This window comes from Tupaia chinensis, unplaced genomic scaffold (assembly GCF_000334495.1).
Source record: "Tupaia chinensis unplaced genomic scaffold, TupChi_1.0 Scaffold143705_1, whole genome shotgun sequence".
NCBI classification, from domain to species: domain Eukaryota; kingdom Metazoa; phylum Chordata; class Mammalia; order Scandentia; family Tupaiidae; genus Tupaia; species Tupaia belangeri.
Window position 1 is genome coordinate 78380 of NW_006203553.1, and position 18276 is coordinate 96655.

Consider the following 18276-nt stretch of genomic DNA (forward strand, 5'->3'; position numbering starts at 1 on the left):
GCAAGCACATGTGCCCAATAGCAAAGACAAAAACAAAACAAAACAAAAAAAAACAGCTAAAGAAAATATATCTGTATTTATTGCAGAAACATTGACAGGAGAATAAAGATGAAAATGTACCCTACCATCCTACCTTTGACATTTGCTGTATTTTCTGAGGAATCAAGTGACATTTGGCAGGAAGTTTTCACTTGATTTTATTGAGGTAATATATTCGGTTTTAGAAGTCTGGCTCTAGAAGTATATGACTTCATTTCCTCCCTCACACCTGCCTGAATGTAGTCACTCGCATTTCTGAGTCATAGCCTGTCTCCTCAGAGCTGAGGTCTTCAAAATTCAGTTCACACTCATGGGACCACGGCGCCTTCTTTCTTCTCTCAGCTTCCATAAAACACCTGATTTCTGGCTGGCTATTTCTACCTCATGAGATCCTGTCAACATCATCTTCTTAAATTCCCATTCCCTCCAGCCAAATCTAAGTAGAGCAATACAAAAATGAGAATATAAAAAACTTAAGCTTTCCCGCCATTTGGAACTGACACACCGTGTGACGCCAGGTTACTCAAGCTGCTGGGCCTGACCTTCGTCATCTTAGAATGAAGAATTTGGCTGAGGAGATTTTTTTTTTTTGTCATAGGGTGTATACACTTGCCAGAGAGAAAGTGGAGGGAAAGTAAGAAGTCACCCCCTAGGGAGCATGGCCACTCTGCAATCCCCTCTCCTCCATTCTCCTCCTGGGACCCTGGACATGCACACGCATGCATCCACCGGGTTTGGGACTCAAACCGTTGTCAGCCATGTGGGAGTCTAGCAACATAACCACCACACTACCTGCTGGCCCCAGCTCAGGAGATGTTTTAGTCCCTCTCAAGCCCTAACTTTCTAGGATTCTCTTTTTTTTCTTCCCAGAGGGTACATACACTTCAGAGAGAGAGAACATAATCAATGGAGCTTGGTTACACTGTAATATTGTTTCCTCATTTTTCCATTCGGCAGGATTTGGGGAATCCATGCACATGTGCCTGGCATGTTGTTCAAGCTCCTAGGGCCAGAATGTGAATCACGGTCAGTCATGTGGGATCCCATTCTCTATGAACTTAGCCAAATTCATGCCGGAGAGTGAGTCCCTGATATCCTGAACTCCCAGGAGAAATTGTATTTCAAAGGTGACCTCTTTTTTGCCAGCCCAGATTAATTTACTCATACATTCCTTCATTGTTTTATATGTTCAGTTTAAAATCCCACACCCAGTGTTTGAAACTCACGCCAGGTAGATGTATGTGTGTACCCAAGATCCTGAGAGGAGAATGGAAGAGAAGGGATTGTGGCATGGCCATCCCCCACTGAGGAGTGATTTCTCACTTTCCCTCTCACTGTCTCTGTCTCTCCCACCTGCAAGCTCATGTGCCCTCAGCCAAAAACCTCTAAAAAAATAAAAAATAAATGAAGCAAGACATATTAGCTTATATAAGTTTTTATTTGTTAAATGCCATTATTATATTACACTTACATAGGTTTCACTACTTCTAATATTATTTTTTAACATTTTTACATAATTATCTCATTTTTCTGTAAGGAGCACACAGATATCAGAAAACTTTTATTTTGAAATCTTTTATAGCATATCATTGATAAAAGTATTATTACTTACTTTTTTGAAATTATTTAATTTTATTTGTTATTATTTTTTAATTCAACCAGACAGAGAGAGAGAGAAGAAAAGTCAGAAAGCAAGCTGCCAGGTCTCGGATTACAGTGTAATCCAGGTCAGCCACATGGGAGTCCAGAGCCCCAACCACCATGCCACCTGCCAGCACCAGATGTTGTGTATTATAACCATAGGTCTGATACAATGAGAAGTGACAAGGTACACAAGTGCTTTTGCTTTGATAATGTGTACCCTGGCCTGGGTTACATTAGCCTTCCTTCAAAAGGGATTTCATGGTTGTGCTTCTCACGGATTTTAGGAAGTTCATGAGACTGGTGCCGCCCGTGCCTTTGTGTCCCTGCTCTTCAGCCACCTTGTCGCCCTTGCTCTGCTGCCTTGCAGGAATCACAACGTACTTAGTCACGATTTGCAAGTGGTAGCTCCTCAAGGAGACCAGAGCGTTCACACACTTGTCATAGGCCTCCTGCAGGCCGGCGTCCTCTTCTGAAAGGACAAACTTACGGACTGACGGCCCTGACTCTAGTGAGCGAATGAAGTCCCTGTGAGCTGGTGGCATGTAGGTTCTCATGTCCTGCAGGAACTCGGCAGCAGATTCTAAAGAAGCAAAAGGAAGGTGAGGTCACAGGGAGGCCATGGCTCCCCTGACCCAGGGAGAAAGGCTGAGAGGGCAGGGACTGCGGAGAACACCCCCAGGTGGCACCAAGGTTTAGACGTCCCAGTCTTGCTGCTAGTAGTGGTGGGTAATTATTGTAAAATGCTGTTAATTATAAAAACCAGATAGACTGAACGCATCCTTTAATAATAAAGATAGGGCTGGCTCAGTGACACAGGGCTAAGGTGCTGCTCAAGCTATGCCGGGTCCATGTGGAAGATCCCGGGTTCAGTCCCCCAGTGGACCTGTACACACCTGGAATGCATGCCCATGAAGCTTATCTTTTTCTCACTCTGTGTCACTCTTAGGAAATAAATAAATTAACAACAAGTAACAACACAAATGGTGCAGGCAGAAGTACAACAATAACACAATGAGATCCACCGGAGGAAGGTCCTGGTTCATGAGCCAGGACTGTCCTGAACACTGAACACACCAGGTGCCTGTGCCTGTGCTCTGGGTGGCGAGTCCTGGGTAGATGGCTGCATCCCCTGTTGGGGGATACCTGTCTCTTATTCTATCTCTGTCTCTTTGTCCCTGCTTCTCTTTCTCATGGAGTAAATAAACTTTTTAAAAATGCTATCTGTGGGGTCAGCAGCTGGCATGATGGTTAAGGGTGCTGGACTTTCACATGGCTGACAGTAGTTCAAGTCCCAGACCTGGTGGCTGCTTGCTTTCTGATTTTCTCTCTCTCCTCTCTCACTCTCTCTCATTCTGTCCCTCTTTGGTCAAATTTTAAAAAAGAAGATAAAGCTAAGCTTTAAAAAAGGTATTTTCTTGTTTGTGATTCCTTCGTCACTTTTCGTCTGTACTGACCTTTAAAAAGCAGATGGTATAGAGTCCTGGGGAGATGGACCTGGCATGTCCTCAAGCTGCCAGGGCCAGGATTCAAACCACAGTCAGCCAAGCAGGATCTAGGTCTCTCTCTCTCTCTCTCTTTTCATTTTTTTTGAGAGGTTTTTGCTATAGGGCACTCTCGCCAAAAAGACAGAGAGAGATAGAGAGACAGAGAGATAAAAAGCGAAAAATCACCCTCCATGGGGAATGGCCTTGCTGTAATCTCTTCATGCCAAAATCCCTTCTCTTCTCAGGATCTTGGGCACGCATGCACACATGCCCAGCATGAGTTTAAGCCACCAGGTCTGGGACTCGAATCACAGTCGACTACATGGGAGTCCAGTGACATAGCCATCACGCCAACTGCTGGTCCCAGGATCTAGGTCTCTTAACCAATAGGTCATAGGACCAGTCTGATAATTTTTAAAATAGTGTCTGAATTAAGAAAAAAGCAGATTTTATCCAGCCCAATGCTTTTCTCTTTGACTGTTAAATAGAAGTTCAAGAAAATAGTCGAAATTAGACAAAGTTCTTCATGGAGCGTTTTCTTCTCCTCCCTCTAAGCCCATGGAGGAAATTGAACTTGGCTCATCTTTCTGCTTTGGCACAGGCCTGGCCTGGGCTGCTGGGGCCACAGGAGGCTGCCAAGAGTCATTCTGAGAGCCCTTGTCACTGCACCATGTACGTCCCCACCTGCCACTCACAGGGGACCTTCTCTTTCTGCATCTGATCATGAATATGTGATATTGGCTTCACTGGAGCCAATCGGGATTTAAATACATGTCCAGTCTCATGACTGACAAAGTTTGAGTGTTGGCTCTGCCACTTTCTAGCTGGTTAATAAGGAGCCCATCCTCTCTAAGTTTCCACTTCTTCATCTCTGTAATGGGATGGCAGCAATGAAGTCCCTACTTCACTGATTCTCCTAAAAGCATCAGCTGAGCTCAGGTGAGATGCTGATGAAAAGGCACTTCATATGTATTAAAATACCACTGAGCAGCCAACAGATGGTTTAGCAGTCATGTCACTGGACTCCCACATGGCCAGCTGGGGTCCCAGACCAGTGGCTTCAAACTCACGCTGGGCACACATGCGTGCATGCCCCAAATCCTGGGAGGAGAATGGAGAAGGGATTGTGGCATGGCCATCCCCTCTGGGGGATAATTTCTCACTTTCCCCCTCACTGTCTCTGTCTCTTTCTCTGGTGAATACACACACTCCAAGGCATAAAAGCCTCTATAAAAAAAAAAAGGAAGTTAAAATACCATCAAATCTGTGCAAGTGACAATTCCTGTCATTTCAGCTTACCTCCACTGTCTCTCTGCTGAATACCTAGCAGGACATCGAAACACTGAAAGATGCTGCTCTGGGCTGCACTGCCCCCTGCACACTTCCTTGGGGTGTCCCAGACCCCCTCATACAGCAGACCATCTGGCAGCTGGGGGTTGCCTTTCCAGCTAGGTCAAGAGGGAAAGAAAACATCACTCTGGACTAATTGCCAATTTCCTGACATAAGATCTTGCAGTAGAGATACATCGAAGGTGACAGAGATGGGTTCCATGATTCTTAATCCCCTTTCTCTTCTTGTTTTCATACATGAGAATAATAGATAAAATGAATCTCAGCAAACTTAGCATAAAATTTAGCACAAATAAGCGAGGACATATTCTTGGCACTAGACCAGTCCAGTTGTTTTTAAATGATTATTTTGATTGTTCCTCCTTCAATACATTCCTGATAAGGTAACTATAGAATAATCTACTCTTTCTCTACAACACACATTCTATGATAAAAATAGAGTTTTAGACACAATGCATAGTGGGGACCATCCACAAGAATTTGGTGTTATGTTAATGGAGAGAAAACAAATTCAATCCTAAAACTACATACCCAGACAAATAGATGCGAAGAACATTGAAAAATAGCTTGGGGTCCACGTAATCTGTGAAAAGACAGAATGTGTTTAGTTCAGCAGCGTGAGACATGAACAGGGAAATCAAGGTCTTACAACCACAGATGGCGGAGTTGAGCACCAATCACAGGCATTAGGTCAGTCTGCAGGACACAGCCCTGTGGACAAGCCTGCGCTCTCCTGCCCTCTCCCCAGAGCCCGGCCCATCATCCAATGGGCTCAATGGCATCCATTGTCAGGACCAGTTAAAATGTCAACATTTCTTTCATTTTTTTTAGCTTGCCAAGTTAATTTTCCAACATGAATACATTTCACACTAGTCCAGTTAGGGATGCTATTCATATTGTCATCAATTGAAAATAATCCATTTCTGTGTCCCCTAAATGTCTCGCCTCTCTATTTTTCTCCTTAATGTCTTTCTACACACTCTCTTCCATTTCTTTAGCACTACTTCATGGGCTTATTGATGTGCCAGATACAAGGATGTGTGTAGATAAATGGACTAGTGAAGATACTATAGCACAGGAAGGTAAGTTAGTGACAATCCAACATATATTTCAACATAACCAGAAGAGCAGGTTTCCAACGTGTATGGCACAAAATAGCAATCCATGTTTTATCTGGTGCATATCCTTGTTGCCTCGATTTGATCGTATTGTACATATGCTTTTGTTCCTTTCTTTTTTTTTTTAATTGGTAGAAGGCACATGTACTAGGCAGAGAGAGTGACGGGGGTGGGGAAAAGCACTTCCGAGTGGGGCGTGGTCACATCACAATGCCTTCTCATCCACTTCTTCAACCTGTTGCAATTTAGGACAAGCATGCACATGCATCCATAGTGTTTTTCAAGCTGCCAGGGTTGGGATTAGAATTGCAATTGACCATATGGGCTTCAGCTCCTTTAACCACTAGGCTATGGGGACAGGAGTATGTACATGTTTTGAAAAAAACACAGCATACCTCACAGAGATGTACAACTATTATATGTAAGTTACAAATTCAATAACAATTATTTTTTTAAAAATAAGAAAACATGCCGAGTGTCTGCACTCTATGACTGAAACTAATTGTCTAAAGGATATAGAAACACAGTATATAGATGTAAATACCAGATATAGTGTGTGTGAAAGAGGAGGGTCTGAGGAAGGACATTTGGGGGAAGAACAGGGAGGCAAAGCATTAATGGCACAAAGAGGTGTGGTATTATCTGTTGAAGATATTTTGTAGTTTTATCAACAGTTCTAGGGAGAAATGTTCACCTGTTGAAATATCCACTTTGTATGACAAATAACAATGTGATTGAATACATGAAAGAAAATGAAATGAAAAAAATTTTAATTAAAAAAAATAAAATAAAATATAAATTAATTTAAAAAATAAACAAACCAAAACAAAATTAACAAAACTTCCTGCAACCTTATGGACCACATATGGATCTCCCTCCCTAACGCTTACTAACATATTGGATTTGAAGATGCACCTCCTCATCAAGGACCAATCAGCAGTAACCCAAAACCCAGCAATTGACAATCACATATTTGTGAAGTGTCTCCAGTAGCACAAGTTTCTTTTTGCAAATCACTGGTTTTGCACCTTTTTTTAGTGTTTCTTTTTTTTGTTGTTTTGTTTTGTTTTGTTTTTTTGGTTGCATTTTAGCTGTTGGCTTTGGAACAATTTTGGAGCTCCATGTCTTCTCTGTGTAGTTTCTTAGTTAACATGGAAAAAAAAAAAAAAAAAAACAGAGTTAGCAGAGAACTCTTATCAAGTAGAAGCTAAGTTTTTCAGAACTTAAAACTGCCTTCGTGTCTAGCAAGTTTCTCCGTGTTTTTTAGTAGAAGGCCAGGAAGTTTCTTAGCATCGTCCAGACCTAGCTTGCAGCTCTGGCTGCACTATTTATTATCTGTGTAAACTGTGTACATGCAAGTCGTTTATCTTATCTCTCTGAATTGAGATTCCCTTATCTGTAAAATGGAGACAATAAAACCTACAACATGGGAAATTGATAAGGATGACCTCATAGAAGTAGAGCATGAAAGAATAGCTAATCGAATCTGGGAAGAATGGGAGAAGAGGATGGAGAAATACAGGTTTATGAAAACAAAATTACAAGTAGTAAGAGGAGCAAGTTCTGATGTTATTAAGTACAGTAGCACTGTACCACACTACACTGTACCTACAGTTGATAGCAATTTACTGTATACCTCAGAATAGCTTTACAAAGGATTTTTTGAATGTTCTCAACACAAAGTAATAACAAATTATTGAAATGATGGATATGCATGTTATCTGGATTTAATTAGTGTACTTTATACTAAAAAACTGCATTGCATCTCATAATCATATGTCAGTAGCAAGTAAAATAAAATCCAGCACATAGAAAATGTAATAATTTAGTGAAACAAAATACATGAAATGGAAACACAGTAAGTGATAGTAGGGTTGTTTTTTTTTTTTTTACAATTACCTATATAATTGTCTTTATTATTATTTTATTATTATTAATTTGCTATGGGCCATGTGCACTCAACAGAGAGACACAGAGAGAGAGAAGAGTAAAGAGAGAAAGCAAGCCACCAGATCTGGGACCTGAACCACAGTGAGCCATGTGGAAGTCCAGTGCCCCAACCATCACCACCATGCCACCTGCTGGCCCCAGTGAGAGCAGATTTTTGCTTCCCCTTGTTCAACAACTCTACACCTTAGACAACCAGAACCATCTGAGTGTCATCCCAGAACGTTCTACGACATCAATACTTACCATGAATTTGGTGGAACACTTCAAGGGCTTTGTGGAGGCAAGAAGCTGTGTCAAGCAGTGCCTTTTGCAAAGTGTCCCGATCCTGATGTTGCACTGCATTGAATATAGTGGGAATTACCTTAAAAAGAAAAAAAAAAAAAAAAAGACAAACACTTAAGATCTCTGCACAGTGCACACTCAACACTGGCATAGAGTAAAATCCTACCAAGTCTTAATCCCTACCTATTTGACTGTCTGACTAATTTCCTTACATTTATGCAAATTTGAATTTGTCTTTATTCTTCTGGCAATCTAGAGATATTTATATTGTTCTTTATATGTACATTTCAATATCAGTTTTTTTTTCTTTTTTCTGTTTTCTTTAAAGTTTTTGCCATAGAGTGCATTTGCTTGCCAGAGATAGACGGAAGGGGAACTGAGAAATCACTGCCCTAGAGGGGATGACCACACTGCAACCCCTTCTCCCCATTCTCCTCCTGGGATTTTGGGCATGCACCCACATGTGCCTGGAGTAAGTTTCAAACTGACAGGTCCAGGTCTTGAACCGCAGTCAGCAATGTGGGAGTCCAGCGACTTGACCACCATGCCACATGCTGGCCCCTCAGTTTCTATTTCTTTTTTTTTTCTAAAGAATTATTTATTTCCTTTTTTTTCTTTATTCGATGAGAGAGAGAGAGAGAGAGAGAAAGGGAAAGTGAGGAAGCAAGCCACCAGGTCCAGGACTTGAACCATGGTTGGCCATGTGGGAATCCAGCGCCCTTATCCATCACACCACCTGCTGGCCTGCCCTCAATTTCTATTTCTAATACTTGAAAACCAGTGGATTTATGTCACTATGTATTATAGCTCCAATGGCAGGTTGCATTGAAAATTTTTATCTCTTACAGAGTTTTGAATTTGATTCTAAATTGATGAATCCTAGTTTTCATATTTCAGGTCACATACAAAAACAAATGAGGGGCCAGCAGTTAGTGTAATGGCTATGTCGCTGGACTCCCATGTAGTTGACCACAGTTCATGTCTCGGACCCGGCGGCTTAAAAAAACTCATGCCAGGCGCGTGTGCATGCATGCCCAAGATCTTGAGACAATGGAGGAGAAGGGATCGCGGCGTGGCCATCCCCCCGGGGGGTGATTTTTTGCTTTCTGTCTCTCTATCTCTCTCTGTCTGTCTAGTGAGTGCACACACCCTATAGCAAAAACCTCTCCAAAAAATAAAATGAAACACCTCTTCCTACCAGATGACGTCTTACCCCCAAATAGATGACGCAATGCTGTAGTTAGTAAAAACAAAGTTAATTCGTGCTTATGATTGTTCATTTACTGAGTGATTGCTACGCTTACGTGGATTGGCATACAAATAAGTGTGGATGGACGTACTTTGATTGCAGAAGCAGCTGCTATTTCTACCAATAGAGAAACCAGAAAGAATCCTTTACTGCAGTCTCCACCAGGAAATGAGAACAAAATCTCCATGTTCCTAAGAAAATGAGTGAAGGAAGGCAAGAAATTCAGCAAAAAATAATGGTATGTATTTGAAGAATGCCTGCTAGTTCTCAAGCATTTTTATTTCTGTTCTTTTATTTTCCGAAGAACTTTGTGAGAAAGGTATGGTAGGTCACACTATCTCCACTTACATAGTTGAAAATATTAAGACCCAGCTATGTAAGGTCTATTGTTTATATCATATAATTAACAGCAGAAAGGTTAAATTAGGACTTGAAATTTCATTCTAGATCTGGAAACTAGAAATTCTCAACAAATTGTTTCTGTTATCGCTTCATTTCTTACAGGCATAAATATTACAGTAGATACGTACTCAATGTTTGTAGAGATATCTGTGAGGCAATTTCCAGAGATAGTCTTTTTGTTTAAATAAATAAATTTACATTGATATTTTTATCTGTCATTCTGACTCAATTTCTCAATAATTTATCTACTTTACACAGGAATTGACTGAGTTATCCAAAGAACTCTGTAGACCCTGTTCTTATTGTCTACTGAAGTTCTGTCAGTGGTACAAACTCAGTCTCAAGTCCATGTGTAGATGAGTTTTGCTGTGGTTAAATTTGTGTTTTCTGAAGTCAGCATGCTTCTGAGGCTTACTTGCTACGTACCCTTGAGTAAGATATCTCATCTGTCTCTCTCGGTGTTCTCATCTGTAAAATGGGATTGATGAAACTATCCTTCTGTCTATTTATCTCCCAACTTCTCATTTACTTGAAGATGCCCTTTAATAATTATGGCCAACAAAGTCCCTCACAATCTTTCTCTTTTTAATCCATTTATCATACTACTATTTTTGTCAACCATATTAGGGTTTTTTGTTCTGTTTTGTTTTTTGTTTTTCCATAGGGTGTATGTGCTTGCTAGAGAAAGATAGAGAGGATGAAAGTGAAAAATCAGTCCCCAGGTTGGATGGCTATGCTGCAATCCCTTCTCCATCATCCTCTCAGAATTTTAGGTATGTGAGCATATGTGCCCAGTGTGATTTTCAAGTTGCTGGGTCCAGGACTCAAACCATGGCTAGCCATGTGGCAGTCCAGCACCTTAACTGCTATACCACCTGCTGGCCTTTTTTAGTTCTGATGATGCACCAAGAATTCATCCCTTCAAGTTCTTCACATTTTATATATTTTTTTCCACTACATTTTCATTTTTTCCTTCCTTTAGCTAATTCCTACTCACTTTTGAGGACTCAGCTTAAATAACTTGCTTCAGTGATTCTTGCTTTCTCACTTATATTTGATTAGAGTTCCTGGTCCATTACCTCCTACCCCTTCTCTGAATCATGGTACCATTTATCTAATTTTCCTATGCCGTCCTTCCTTTCCATTAGACTAGCTTCGCCACACAGGCTTGTATCTGTGATGTTCACCTTCATCTCCCAGCCTTAACGTACATTTAGTACTCAGGTCCAACGTAGCAAGGACTGGGCCAAAAAGAACAAGTTGCATGTGGTGACTGAGTGATTGCTGCACTAGGTGAACTGACATGCAAGTATTCAAGGGTGACCAGTTCTGGCCACAGAGGTCGTTAAGTCACAGATATACAGCTGTGGGCCCCTTTAGTACTGATGCATATTAATTACATACATGTGTATGCAAGACGTATTTTTGTATGTATCTATAGTTGTAATATCAAAGAGACACAGTCACATCACAGTCAGAGATACTGGGATCATTTTCTCTTTAAATAATCCGTTAGTTTTCATCTGAATTCAATTGGTCATTTCAAAAAACGCATGTAGAGTATACTGATGAACCATATTCACTTTGAATGACAAATCATTCTTACAATAAAATAAGACTCCAATATCAAATACTTACTCATAAGTCAGGGGCCTTATGAAAGCAGTCAGAAAGCAACAGGCCAATGCAAAGAAAGAAAAAACATGAATCAACTAAATTTGATTTTTAGATGTAAAACTATTGGTCTATCAGAGGTAAGCTATAGGTTGAAAATAATATACATATTCACAATATTTATATTAATTATATCTTATTATATTATTTATTGTTTATATTTGATAATTGTTATCTATATTATATATTTATTATATTAATATTTATCAAGCAGGCATTACAAACATTAAACTCATAAGTGAAATAAAACAATTAAGCCCAACAGCAGAGTATGTGCTTGACACCACTGCTCTGAAGGCTGAGGCCACATGGGAGGCTCAGGTTCGATTCCCAGCCCTCCCTAAAGCCAGGTTGTGCTTGCCTCTAGTTCCCCTACTCAGAGGGCTGAGGCAGGAGGATTGTGAAATAGCAAGACCCTGTGTGAAACACCACACACACACACGAAATATGCAGGGAACCTACATGGATAGTTTAAAATAGTGTTGCTAATAAGAAATTTCCTAGAAAAAAATCCTTTCTCTTTTTGGTATTTGCAAGTACAAAATACTTCTCCACAGGCACCTACCCAGAGCTAAGGGCTCTGTGATTCTCTTGTCCCGCTACTGCAGCAGATCCCCTTACTAAATGGGAGAAGAGACTGAGATTCTGGGCGGGCTGCCCAGAAAGCCCAGAGGTGGCTACCTCTCTTACCACAGATGTGTTGATTCAAATACAACCGGCTCCTTGAACATTACATTTGTAGAATCTCCAAACTATGCTAATTAAAAGAAGCCAGACACAAAAGAGTATATACTGTATGGTTTCAGAGGGATAAAACCAAACAATAACAATAATTTTTGAAAACCCAAGTGTTTGGTAAGACAAGTGGGAACATATTTGCTTGGGCAGGGAATAGAATTGAACAGAGAGAAGTGTAAAGGAATTGTCTGACATGAGAGAAGCAGTCAGTATCTTGCTTAGAGTGGGTGGTTACATACAGGTATAAAACAGTCAAATTCAAATGGACCACTTAAGACATGTGCGTTTAATACATGCTAACCATACACCTCGTTTTCCTACATTTGCAGTGCACTGTAGTTACAGATACAGCAGCCCAAGAAACCATACCCAACACCGAAGGAAGCCATGCTGCTAAAAACAAAGTATGAAAGAACTACCTTGGGACCAAAATAGCAATGCACTCCTCTGATTGCTGTTATAATTATGCTTTACATACCCATCGGGATCCTTTTTCTTCCAGTTGGCCAAAACACAATCTGCATAAACCAGAATAGGAGGCAGTCCCAGCTTCTCAGAGAGTCTGCAGTACGGGATCGCAATATTGCTTGGCAACACCTAATTAAGACACAATATTTACTTTTAATTATTGACATGACTTCCCTTCATCTCTGCTTTCTATGTGCCAACAGAGTAGTCACTCTGTATCATGAATGAAACTTGGAAAACAGGCAGATGCAACTTTTTCTTCCTCATTTCATAACTGAACCCTGCTAATTGTTAGAAGTTCATGTTTTAGATTTGGGTGGATGAGGACCTAATCTGACCACAGAAAGGAAAAAGAGGCAGAGAGCAAGAGGAACAAAGCCTGCGTCTGTGACTTTTAATGATCTTGTAAGTAATTTTCACTTATTCTTCCATCCATCAATCCCATGAATATTTGTTAAGCAGTGTATGTGTATGTGTGTGTGTATGTGTGTGTGTGTGTGTGTGTGTGTCCACATGCATAAAAGCTAGATACCACATTATCCACTGGCAAAAGAAGATAAAATCAATTATGTCAAAGATGCTCCAGTCTTTGGAATTAAACCTTAGGATATGACGCTTGGTGTAGGGAGGTATAAGCAGGTCGTTGCTCTTGGAGCTCAGTGTAGAAAGAAGCTCTCTCCTGGGTAATGATGACACTGACCAGGATTTTAGAAAGCTTCACCATGGAATGACATTTGCGCTTGACTTTGAAGACTTCCTTCGAGGAGGAATCTCCTTAACTCTCGCTTCGTATTTCCATGCGGAAGTCTATAGACTGGGATGGCATTCCCGGGTATCTCAGCTCTCAGTCACCCTTCCTCCGAGGAGGGATAGAGGCTTTTATGATGATTGAATTTGGAATTGAAACTCCAGCCTAACCCCTTCTCAACTCTTCTTTTCTGGAGCCACATAGAGCAAGGTTCTTGCCCGCATAGGGTGGTCCTGCCATTGTCTGGTACTGCCTTGACTAGATAGAGACATCTATTTTTGGGGTGTGCTGTCAGCTAGCTAGGTGGTCTCCTCACCCCCAGTCTTAGGTTGTAAGACAAGAACTGGCCTTACTTTCTTCGCAGCATCTGAGAATTTGGACATGGACATTGATGATTTTAAGGAGTATAAACTAGTACTCTGGAGCAACCTCATCCACTTCTCTACATATAGAGAGGTGACAATAGGTGAGCTGTATGTGATGATCTGTCTTTTAGCAAAGGGTGAAAAGAAAGCTAAGTGCATACAACACCAACTAACCTTGCCAAAGCAAAATTTTTCATGAAATGGTTAATGATCCCTTTATGATTTAAAAGTTAGCTATTGTAGTATGTCTTAACTTCATGTGACTAGGATTGCCTAATAAAACATATGATACTCAGTAAATGTTCGTATTGCATGATGCACGTAATATTACAAGAATTTGTTGCTTATCTGAAATTCAAATTTACTAAAACTCCTGGATTTTTACTTGCTTAATAGGAAAGCCACAAATGGGATGGAAAGACAGGACCTTCAGTTGCTCCACTGGGCAGGAATGGATAGAGGTGGGACACGATCTCTGTTCATCTGCCTTGCACCAATCCTTAGGATGAGGTTACTGGAAATCTCTTTTGATTGGGTGTAGAGTGAAATTGCTATAAAACCTAATTTATAATGGTTATGTGCTCTTAATTGCTACTTTGATATAAACATGACTATGAATAACACAAAAAACATACACACATACATGCAAGCATTATTTTAAAATTGAGTTTATCTAATGTTGGTTAGAGTGTAGTGAAACCAGTAATTCTTCCTTGTTGACAGATGTCAGATAGTATTTCAGCATTAACTATGAGCCATAAAATGTTCAGACCTCCTAAAAATCATACATAGAGAAAAAATGGCTTACATTCAAAGGTATTCATTGCAGTGCTATGAATATCTATTAATGAGATATTAGGTTTCTGGAAAGTTATGATGTATTTTTCTATGCAGAAATGTGTCATGACTTTCCCAACAAGCCAATATTCAAAAACAAATGAAGTATTTGCCAAAAGACTATTTAGTAAATAAACTAAAGCTCAGGAACTTGATGAAAAATTATAAAGTCATTTCAAATGATTAGGATAATTGTGTTTTTTTAAAAACATGCTTACAATATGATTTAAAGAAATAGACTATCTAAGTACATGTACCAAACAAAGCAAGTGTGTTCTGTAAGTAAAAGAGTAAAAATCTTGTAATGATAATAGTTAGGATGTTACATCCATGAACTTGTTTTCTTTTCCCTTTTTTCCACATCCAAACTTTGTAAAATGCAGTTATAAAACTTTCAGAAGTTTCTTCCATTAAATATAAATTAGGTGAAAATCCAAAGCGTAAAAGATACCAGAAAGTCTCCAAACCTTACGGACATCCCCGTCACCTTGCCCCCATACGTATGCCATGGTGATGTACCCAAGAGCCAGATGTGCAAGACGCTGTGCCCTGTGTCCTTGCAGGTCATCGACACTGAGCATTGGCAGCTGAGGACAAATGAAGAGGTTGATTCGGATCAACAGACTTTGAGAGCATGTTAAAATACTACATGAAATAATTACATTATGGACCAGCAGGTGCTGCGGAAGGTAAGGCACCGGATAGCACATGGCCAAAAGCAAGGGTTGCATCCCAGACTGGTACTTGAAGAACAAGCCAGACACATGCATGCGTGTGTGTGTGTGTGCCCCAAAATTCCGAGAGGAGACTGGAGGAAAAGGAACTGTAGCATGGCCATTGCTGCGGTGAGGGTGGGGGGCAGGTGAGGGGATTGTGATTTCTCACTTTCCCTCTCTGTCTCAAAAAAAAAAAAAAAAAGTTATACACAGAGACGACAAATTCATTATCAATTTCAAACCTTCTCAACTTCTGCTCGAAGTTGGCCAGACTTAATCAGTTCAGGCAGATTTTTAGCAATGAAAATCCAAGAATCATAATCAGGAGGTAGCATCTCCTAAAAACATGAAAGGAGAGAGAGACTTTGATTTGCTACAGAAAATTACTGTAAAATAGTTGTGATTTCTCACAGACAGTCTGCCTTACCTCTTCATCCATGTCATGCAATATTGCAAGGACACACACCTGCCTAGGAATACCAGCCCATGCCTTTCCACCTCAAATACAGGAGGCAAAACTTTCTCCTTCCACCTCCTTTTTGCTCTTCAAGAATTCCTGTCTGCCTGGTTTGCAAAGTTCACCTCAAAAGTTCCACTCAAATCTTCCCGACTACTTCACTCAACAGCAATCTTCATTACAAATCTTAGGAATTACACCTTTTCACATTGTTAAATAATTTATCATCTGCTACTTTTTTCTTCTTGGCTAGATTTTCAAGTTCTTTACACTGAAAAAGGTGAGGTCAGTGGTGGACTAGACACCTTGCTCAATAATTTCACAGGTATTCTCATTTCATGCTTGTGATGGCCTAAGAAGTTATGTCTACATCAGAAATAAGGAAATCTAGGCTCAGCGAATGTAACTTGCTTTGTGTGTACAGCCAATTACAACTCAAACAAGTGTTTCTAACTTCCAAAATGCACATTCTATTTGTGTCATGCCATTCAATGGCAGGGCATGTATTGTGCTTTTCCTTTTCTGTTCCTTACTAGAACTGGGAACAACTGAAGATGTCAGAGGTGCTGTGTGTACATGTCTTTTCTGTTCCTTACTAGAACTGGCACCTACTGAAGATGTCAGAGGTGCTGTGTGTACATGTTGATTGCTCAGGTACCATGAGCTTGTCTTTTGCCTAGTAAGTAAAAATGAAATCTAACAACAAGGTGCCTCCCTGGGTCTTATCAATATTTATCATCTCAGGGGAAACACAGAAACAAAAGACCTAGGCAACATCCTGAAATGAGAAACAGATCTTTGAACTTTCCTTGTCTACACTGTCCCTACGCCTCCTCCCTCAGACTGCCTCAAGGTGTGCCCTGGAAGTTGTCAATGTCCAACCATGAGACTGAGTACAAATGCACAGATTAACTCCAATCAACGTAGGCAAAGTCTTGAGCTTCAAAATAAAGTTACTATGATAAGGAAGCACTAAAACCAGAAGACAAAGACAAAATTCAGACATTTTCAACGTCTGCAGGTAATTGTTCAGCAGTTTTAAACAGGGCAGATTTTTAGCAGTGGAAACCCTAGACAGCGTCCCAAGTAGATAGCAAGCTTTCATTGCTCTGAACTTTCCACTCTGACCACACAAATGCTGTGCTCCAGTGCTGTCATTGTTCTGTTTCGTCTATAACATACCTGGTCTTTGCATGTTGCCATTTTTCACAACCAACAGAAACAGGATTTTTTTTTTTTTGTTTCTTTTTTCTTCTTATGCACCATGATTAGTGTCTTATTTGACAGCACTTTCAACAAATATAAATTTCAACAAATATAAATTTCAACAAAATATTTCCTATTTAGAGAATCCCTAAATAATATAATATAAACCAACGACGACTAACACAGAGGATCACTCATCTTCCGCTAGATTAGAGAATATGCCTTGTATCTGCACAGAATCAAAGCCGTATTATTTTCCTTCAGAACACAAAGATCATACATTCTAGACAGGAAATAGATTTTTTTGAGCTTATAGATCCTAGGAAAATCTTTAGTGAAGAAATAAAATGAACTCTTTATGTTCTGGGACTCTGCATCTAACATCCTCAGCATCCCAAGTAACAGAATTATTTGTGAAGTAGCCAGAGAGAGTTTTGGTTCTCTTGGGGTTTGTAAATAGCAAACACTATTAATGAAGCCAAAAGTCACTTTATGTCCCATCTCATAATGTCAATCAAATCGGGAGTATTTACTTTGTACAGATTAAAGCGCATCCATAGACAAAGGAGTTTCCCCTCTCTCGTGGGTCATTTAGAACTTGACTTTTCAAATACCCCCTAAAACCTGAAATTATAATAAACCAACTTTTGCTTTCTATAGTATAATTCTTTGGGAAAAAAAAAAGCTATTTTCCATAGCTTCCTTACATCATCACATTCAATATCTATGTTAGGGAAGTAAGAAAGAAATGTACTAAATTTCTAGGGGGAACATTTTAAGAAAGTTAAGTGAGACTCAGTTACTGAAATTCTGCCTCCAGCCTTGGCATCGTTTTATCCACTTAGTTCATAGAAGTTACTGAACCATAGACATTAACTTGCCCAGGTGAGTATGAGGAGATACATACTTTTTCTTATTCAGTGCCCTCTCTTACCAGTGGGTTTGGCAGCGCGAAGCCCACGTCCTCATCTATGTGATAGTCTTGAAGGCTTTCCCAAGGATGGGCCGTAGGACAGCCTTTGTCAAATGCCATCCTCTTGCAGTCTGTTCCTCTCGTCCTGTCCCTGAGGAATTTGGGACATCTATTTATTATAATTGTTGCCATAGTCAGTGACCACAACTTATCACGTAGGCAGTGACAAATGACTTCCACATTTGGAATAGTTTCATTTTCTAGTTTCTTTATTTGTAATTTGACAAACAATAAAACTATAAACGCATCTCTGCTCATCATAGGAAGAAACAAAAGTTTTTATTTCATATCAAATATTTATCACTGGGAACATTATCTGCTGCCTGCCACATGGGAAACCAGAAAAGGCTAAACTGAAATAAAAAGAAGTCTGAAAACAGGTGACTGGCAAAGAACATTTAATTTTACGAAAACTAATACACCTTGAAATTAAAATAAATAATTTTATTTTGGCTATTGACCTAAACTTTCACTTAGTTGTTTGTCATTGACTTTCTTTGAAGGTCTAAAGGTCTTTGAAATAATATTAGTGTCCTGCTTCAGCAGCCCTGAAATATAACTTGTGATACATGGGCT

The 18276-nt window shown here is 39.9% G+C and overlaps 1 protein-coding gene across 1 annotated transcript; it reads right to left on the reverse strand.

The window, feature by feature from the left end:
• Window positions 1-1771: 1771 nt before the first annotated feature.
• IDO1 (indoleamine 2,3-dioxygenase 1) lies at window positions 1772-17769 on the reverse strand. The gene is made up of 10 exons (XM_014582639.2): window positions 17662-17769; window positions 15307-15402; window positions 14816-14935; window positions 12409-12527; window positions 11157-11171; window positions 9208-9307; window positions 7829-7946; window positions 5049-5100; window positions 4467-4615; window positions 1772-2263 (listed from the first exon to the last, which is right to left on the reverse strand). The coding sequence occupies exons 1-10, from the start codon at window positions 17758-17760 to the stop codon at window positions 1917-1919; spliced, it is 1215 nt and encodes a 404-aa protein (XP_014438125.2). The 5' UTR covers window positions 17761-17769; the 3' UTR covers window positions 1772-1916.
• Window positions 17770-18276: the final 507 nt, after the last annotated feature.